The 7,733-nt window shown below is 31.5% G+C and overlaps 1 protein-coding gene across 1 annotated transcript; it reads left to right on the plus strand.

The window, feature by feature from the left end:
* Positions 1-661: 661 nt before the first annotated feature.
* LOC130974431 (uncharacterized) lies at positions 662-2,057 on the plus strand. The gene is made up of 2 exons (XM_057899318.1): positions 662-1,156; positions 1,413-2,057. The coding sequence occupies exons 1-2, from the start codon at positions 662-664 to the stop codon at positions 2,055-2,057; spliced, it is 1,140 nt and encodes a 379-aa protein (XP_057755301.1).
* Positions 2,058-7,733: the final 5,676 nt, after the last annotated feature.

Here is a 7,733-nt window from a genome sequence, read left to right on the forward strand (position 1 = left end):
TATATGAATAGAGAAGATTACTGCAAATGGAAGGTAACTATAGTCTATTATAATTTTTTCCCTGTTAGTATTCAATTTATCATATAATTATAACAAAAGTATTGGATAAGAAATTTTTGGAGTTATTTTCTTTAACAGAATGCTTTTTTTTGGGAATAAAATTATCATACATATCGCAAATTGTTTATTGGTGATCACTTTAACTTTTTCTCTTTCTCTGATAATATTTAGGAAATATAACAAAACATTACTTAAAAATTGGATTATATATATATATATATATATATATATATATATATATATATATTAATTTCGTACTTGCTTTACTTCCTCCTCTTAATACAAATTTTGATTCATTGCTGTAAACCATATCTACTTAATCTAAGAAACCGTAACTAAATCCACATACTTCCAATACTTGCATTTGCATCGGTTATTTGTGTGTCTTTTTTATTTTATGTTATAATGATTTTGATATTCATGTTAATCACAATAATATTTTTTTAAAAGGACATGTTACTAATGAAGCATTTTTTAAATAGAAAACAAGGAGTGTTATTTATCATTCAATAGTGCATTTCAAACATTTTTTACCAGAGATTAATTTAATAATTTTTCAAGTAATTGTGTTATTTTAAATTGAAAAAATACAGATTTGATCATGTCAAAAGTCCAAATAAAAGATATTGCACTTGCAAAAATTGAGGATTTGCTCCAGTCAAATGGCAGGTCATTGAAAGAATATTGTGGAATGCCATATCCTTCAGAAAATTTGGTGTCCAGCTTACAAGACAGAATTATAATGGAAAAGTTGAACTTTGACGTTAATGCTCTTGCGAATGAACTAGGTGGGTATTTAGAAAGGCTAACTAATGAGCAAAAATTTGCATACGATCAAATAATTGGTGCTGTTAGCGGTAATATGGGTGGACTTTTCTTCTTATACGGTCAAGGTGGTTGTAGAAAAACGTTCTTATGGTCAACTATATCATGCTCAATTAGGTCTAAAGGAGGTATCGTTTTAAATGTTGCTTCGAGTGGGATTGCTGTACTTTTGTTGCCTAATGGAAGAACTGCACATTCAAGGTTTAAAATTCCTTTGGCCATAAATGAGGATTCTTTGTGTAGCATTAAACAAGGAAGTCCTCTTGCAAAGGTTAATATCCAAGGCCAAATTAATCATATGGGATGAAGCTCCAATGATAAGTAAGTATTTTTACGAAGCTTTAGACAAATGCCTCAGAGACATCTTAAGGTGCTCAGATTCGTATAATGCTCATTTGCCATTTGGAGGTAAAGTTGTTGTTCTCGGAGGAGATTTTAGACAAATTTTACCTGTGATTCCTAGAGGCTCAAGGCAAGATATAATTCAGTCTTCTATTAATTCTTCATATTTGTGGCATAACTGTAAGGTTTTGAAGCTTACAAAAAACATGAGATTGTCACTAGATGAAAACAACAACATACAAAAACACAGAAATTTTGCAGAATGGCTACTCAAAATTGGTGATGGTTTGGCTGGTGATACAACAGATGGTGAATCGATCGTTCATATACCATCTGACATTTTGATTAAGAACTCTGAGACAGCTTTGGATGACCTCATTGATTTCGTGTATCCAGATATGTTATCCAATTTATCTGTTGAAAATTATTTCAAGGATAGAGCAATTCTTGCACCAACTTTGGATTGTGTCAGTGATGTCAACAACAAGATGACTGCAGGATTACCTGGACATGAAAGAGTCTACTTAAGTTCAGACTCTGTGTGTGCTGAAGAGGAAAATATGGAATTTGAGTTAGATGCTTTCTCGCTGGAGATTCTAAATGGAATAAATTGTTCAGGTCTACCACCACACAAGTTGGTTCCAAAGATTGGCGCTCCTGTTATGTTGCTGAGGGGAGGCAGGGAGGGGAACGGCGGCGGCCTTGGTGGGGGGGGGGGAAGGGGAACGGGGTGGAGAACGGGGACAGGGGGAGGGGGAGGGGGAGGGGGAGGGGGAGGGGGAAGGGGACAGGGGAAGGGGAGGCAGGGAGGGAGACGGTGGCGGCGTTAGTGGAGGGGAAGGGGAACAGGGAGGGGGAGGGGGTGGGGAGGGGGAGGGGGAGGGGAGAAGGGGAACCGGTGTTGGAGGTGGGGTGGGGTGGGAGGGAGGGGGAGGGAAAAAGTGGAAAGGGGAAGGGTATTTTTGTCCAAAAAAAATAAAAAGGACGATTTTAATACGAAAAAAAACGATAAGGACGATTTTAATACCAAAAATACAAGAGGGACGATTTCGATTCTGGCACTAAACCTTAGGGACCAAAATCGTACTTACCCCATTAAATAACTATTTTATAGTTAATACAATTAACACTATATTAAAAAAAGAAAAACAATGCATACAAGTTATTTTTTTATTAATTAAATTATTATAATTAAAATGAAATTTAACATAACAACTTAAAATTATAATTTCAATCTTATCACGTGCATGGCACGGGTGATTAAACTTGTTATTGTTTTAATTGTTGGCTCTCAAGAGTATTATTGGAATAAGAAGTTTTTTTCATATTTATTTTCTTGACCGGCATATTTTGCTGGTACTTGTGACTCTTATCAGTTAATCATGCAAAGACTTAAATTTAAGCATTACTAAATGTTTAGAGAATAAATAGACAAAAATATTCATAAAAGAATTTGTCGTAAATAAACATATTAAAGTTTATAAATATCAAAAATACACTCTAAAAACTGATTTTGATGGACAAAAATGTCATGCCCGTAATAAATATGTAAGATCTGAACTATACTTTTGTCTAAAAATAATATTTGGAGTTTTTTAATATTTAAATTAAATAAATATAAAATTAACAAAAATACATAAAGTTCAGCATAATTACATAAATACACAATTGGTCACATCTCAATTATTGAAGAGAATTTCGAAAAATAAATAGGTTTTGGATACCGAAACTTCAATTTGTGCTAGAAGAATTAAATGGGGTCTCAATATCTGAAATACAACAAAAACAGGATACGACTCAATATTCGAGATATAGTAATGCAAATATGAGCTTGATCATGGTAATTCAGTATCCGAGATATGGTCATTTTTTAACCCTCCATTAAATCCTCCTCTTATTTTTATATTTTCAACTTTTTTTTTTATTTCTTGTCTAGTTGTCATTTTCTCTTTGTCAAAAGGTAAATTTTAAATTTTTCATTTTTTTTATATAGTTCTCCATGACTCTATGTATGTATTTTTCAATTTCATTGTTTCTCTTTTTGATATTTTTAATTGAAAATTTTAATTCAAACAATTATAATTTAGGTATTAATCTAATGTTTTATTCTATTCATGGCTTTATATATTTTATTTTATTCTCAATTTATTCATCCTTATTACTTGTTTTTTTTTTCTTTTGTTCTATTATATGTACCTATGTTTCATATAAAATTTTAAAATGAATTGATTAATTTAATAATTTAAAATAGATTTTTTATTTTTAGAAATAGTAATGAAAAATATTTTAATTATAATACGTAATTAAACAGATGCATAAAATTTTTCATCTAATATTATATCAAAATTAAATTAAAAAATATATAACAAATTTAATTATTTTTAAAAGAAAGAAAGAAAAAAATTATAAAATAAATTTCTATTATTTTATATAAACATACTTTTCATATACAAATTTAATTTTTTTAGTATTTATATATAATTCTAATTTCAAATTATAAATACTAGTGTATCGTTAGGCGTTAATGTGCCAATTGATTCAGTTTTTTATTATTAAATGTGTATAAAAAAATTAGTTAGGATAATAAATTATCCATAATTTAATTAAAATATTTTAAGTTTAAGTTTTAGAAATAAAAAGTTATTTTTATAAATTATATATAATGAATAGTATTTTAAGAATGAAAGTATTTACTAATTCTTTTTAATTTTTATATCTTCATATAATTAGTAATGTTTAATACAATTTATTTTAGTATATATATTTTTGTCCCCACTTCTAAAATTTTTTGGGTCTATCACTAATTGAGTCCATATTATATTTTTGCATGTATATTGGATACCGAGACCCCATTTAACACTTCTGAATTCTGACACAGATTGGATCTCAGTATCCGAGATATGTTTATTTTGAAATTTTCCTCTGTCACTGGAATGTGACAAATTGTGTATTTATATAATTATGCTATACTTTATGTATTTTTGTAAATTTTATATTTATTTAATTTAAATAAAAAAATTTCCAATATTTGAGATATATTTTGATATTTATAATTTTTAATATGTACTTTTATCCACTTTAATTTTTTTCATATATACTTTTATCCATTTACTCTTTTTTTAGAAGTAATTTTCTTAAATTTATATTAATAAGGTGATTTCTTTTTTTGTTATCTACAATATTAAAGTAAAAACTTAAATTTAAGCACTACTAGTTTTTTAGAAGTAGTTTTTTATGGCAATCAAAATAAAAATATTATTTCATTAAATTAGTTTCTTAAGTAAAGCCATTATTATATTTTTTTATGAGACATAATCATACTTCATTTTGTTAAGTAGTAAGTGTGAGAAGTGTAATGAAATAATTTCATATTAAAAAAAATAAGAAAGAGGGGAAAGTTTATAAGATGAGAAATTCATTAACTTACTACTTTAAGGTTTTGAGTTAGATGTGTTGTCTTCTTATCCTATATTTCTCACTTAGTTTCTTCCCGAATTCTCTCCAATGATTGAGAGATTTTTATAGTGGGCCAACAAGTGGTATCAGAGCTGAAAATCAACACTTAAGGTTTTGAGTTAGATGTAGTATCTTCTCATCTTATGCTTGATTCTTTCACAGTCTAGTACTCAAGGAGTATTCAAAGTGAAGCAGCATCAAAAGTCATCAAACCCATTAACTTGACACTTTAAGGTTTTGAGTTGGATATGGTATCTTCTTATAAATCCTGTTAAATTAGTAAATAATTAGTCAATAAATTAAATGTTAATAAAGAAAATTAGAAATGTGAATACTATATTAAAATAGGATAGAGGTAATTAAAACGAGAATTTTGACACTAATTTCAAAGAATTTGGCCCAAGATTGGGCCGAACGGGCCAACCGGGCGAATTGGACCCCAAAATGGGCCCAAGACCCAATCCAACCCAATAGCCCTTATGAACACAGCTTCCCCTTCCTCCCTTCTCATCGTTCATGCTGCAAAACATTAAGGAAGGAAGGAAGAGAGCTTTCAAACTTAACAAAAATTTTGGAAAAACGTACGCTCGCATGTACACGTGGTCCACGCTTACGCGTGACTCGGCATTTGCGTACATGTCTAGCTGCTCACGACGCGACCAACCTTTTCGGGTTCGGAGTCATACGTACGCGAGTGAGAATTTTTCATGCCCACGCGTGCGCGTGACTAGGGATTTGGGTACGCGTCCAGTCGCTCGCGACACGACCAAACCCTTTCGGGCTGCGATCCACGCATACGTGTGGCCCCTGTTTTAGCAAATCTGGATTTTTGAATTTTAAACCTAATTTCAAACTTCTAAACCTCTATTTTCATTCTTTTAGTCATAAAATATAATATTAAGCCTAGTAATTAGCTGAAGCTTGGAATTGGAGATAACTTGGGATGAAGTAAAGGTAAAAACGATAAGTTATATGAGGAAAATGTATATGCATGGAGAATATATGATGCTATGGCTATGACGAACGATTATGTAATGAATATGAATGATTATGAATACTTATGTGGCTTATGCATTCAATGTTATCCGAGATACAAGCTTTTCTGAGTTAAATATCGTGGTTTGCCACCATGTGTTCCATGTTGAGACTCTATACTCTATTGACCCTACATCGTAAGGGTGATCGGGCACGTATAAATTCCCGGGAATGGTTATCCTCCATTGAGTAAAGTTATGTTTATGAATGTATGAATTATGAATGAAATGAGAAAAAACTATGCATAGACTCATGGGGATGTGCGACGGGGGATAGTCTAAGGATTTTAGACTTGTCGGGTTGGCTTGATAACTGACAGATGAGCCTCATCAGCCATATGACAGGCATACATCATGTGCATTTTGTTTGTTTGTTTGCTATGCATTACTTGGGAATGCCTAACTGAATATATTATGTTAATTGTTATATTTACTACTTGCACTACTTGTCTCCAACTTGTGCTTGCAACTATTTGTTTGTCTGTCTTTGCAAACCTTACCAGAGATGGAGGAACAGAGGAAATGTGGACATGTTTAGTGTTAAGGTTAAGTTTAAATTGAGTTTAGAATTTTCAAGACACCTACCCCTTTTATGGTTTTTGTTTAGTAATTTAAGCTTTATAATTTGAGTGTCGATGTTCTAGGATTAGCTCTGACATTCCTAGGACCTTATATCTTATATGCGTGGCACCTTTACCATGCTAAGAACCTCCGATTCTCACCCCATACTATGTTGTTATTTTTCAAATGCAGGTCGAGAGGCTCCTTGGTAGGCATCTGACTTCTGAAGCGGAGCGGTTTCTGGTTCCTTTTTCCTATATAGTTTATGTGTATATATACTTAGCTTCTTCTCCGAATAACTTGTTTATTTTGTTCCTTTTAGAGGTTTAAGGAGAGTTAGGGTTTCATCTATGTATTTTGGGTATTTGGGATATGTATATATGTATGTAAATATTCTCTGGCCAGCCTTGACTTTGCAGGCTGAGTTTGGAGTTAGTTATTTTTTGTATCATTGACTCTCTATTCTCACTTTTTGTTTACTTATGCCTATGATCATTAGGTTTTTTTGTACGCAAGTAATCTCGTTTCCTAAGCGTTGCGTTTTTTATTTTGCAATTTTTGTTTCACCTGTTTTTCAAGGCTCCTAGTTTATCATATTCGTTCTATTATTATTATTATTATAAATATTTTATTTTATAGGTCGTAATACTATACCACCTCTGTTTTACAGCTTAAGCATAAAGTTCTGTATGGTATGATGTTACACTTCTCATCTTATGTTCTCTGAGTTGGATGTGGTGTCTTCTCATCACTTAGTTTTTCCCCAAAATCTTTCCAGTAGAGCTTCTCATAGTAGCCCAATAAGTGGTATCAGAGCCGACAGTTAATCAGTTTGGAGTGAGGAGTGTAATGAATTAGTCCCACATTGATGAAAACAAGAAAGAGTGAGAATTTTATAAGATAAAAAATCCATTTTGACTTAACATTTTATTACACAAAATGAAGGTCCATTCAACGTATTCAACTGATCCATGTCTTCTATCTGACCCACAAATATCGATTATATTATATGCCAATTATGGATAATTAGTAATTACTCTCGATTGACTGGCGATTACATTATATGCTAATTATGGCCAACTAGTAATTACTATTGGTTGACTAACATGCATTTATACATCAACCGCCACGCAAGGTCAGCATGATCTAGTAATTACCGTTGTCATCCCCACAGAATATATATTATTTTTTCGATTAAAATTATTAAGTTGCTGGTATTTGCTCTCCAAAATTACCTCAAGTAAGGTTTTAAATTGGATATGATATCTTCTCATCTTATATTCTTTGAGTTGAATGTCATATATTTTCACATAGTTTCTCTCTGAAGTCTCTCCAGTAGTTCAGAGCTCCTCATGGTGGCCTAACAAGTGGTATCAAAGTAGATCATTAATCGGTTTGGTATGAGAAGTGTAATGAATTAGTTCCACATCAAAAAAATAAGAAAGAGTGAGAAGT

The sequence above is a fragment of the Arachis stenosperma genome, chromosome 4 (genome assembly GCF_014773155.1).
Source record: "Arachis stenosperma cultivar V10309 chromosome 4, arast.V10309.gnm1.PFL2, whole genome shotgun sequence".
Classification (NCBI taxonomy): Eukaryota; Viridiplantae; Streptophyta; class Magnoliopsida; order Fabales; family Fabaceae; genus Arachis; species Arachis stenosperma.

What these genes read in the sequence shown, in the direction of transcription:
- LOC130974431 (XM_057899318.1), top strand. Translation starts at nt 662, where the DNA reads ATGTCAAAAGTCCAAATAAAAGATATTGCACTTGCAAAAATTGAGGAT. An exon ending in AAGGAAGTCCTCTTGCAAAG is followed by an intron (nt 1,157 to 1,412) that starts GTTAATATCCAA and finishes CATAACTGTAAG; the next exon opens with GTTTTGAAGCTTACAAAAAA.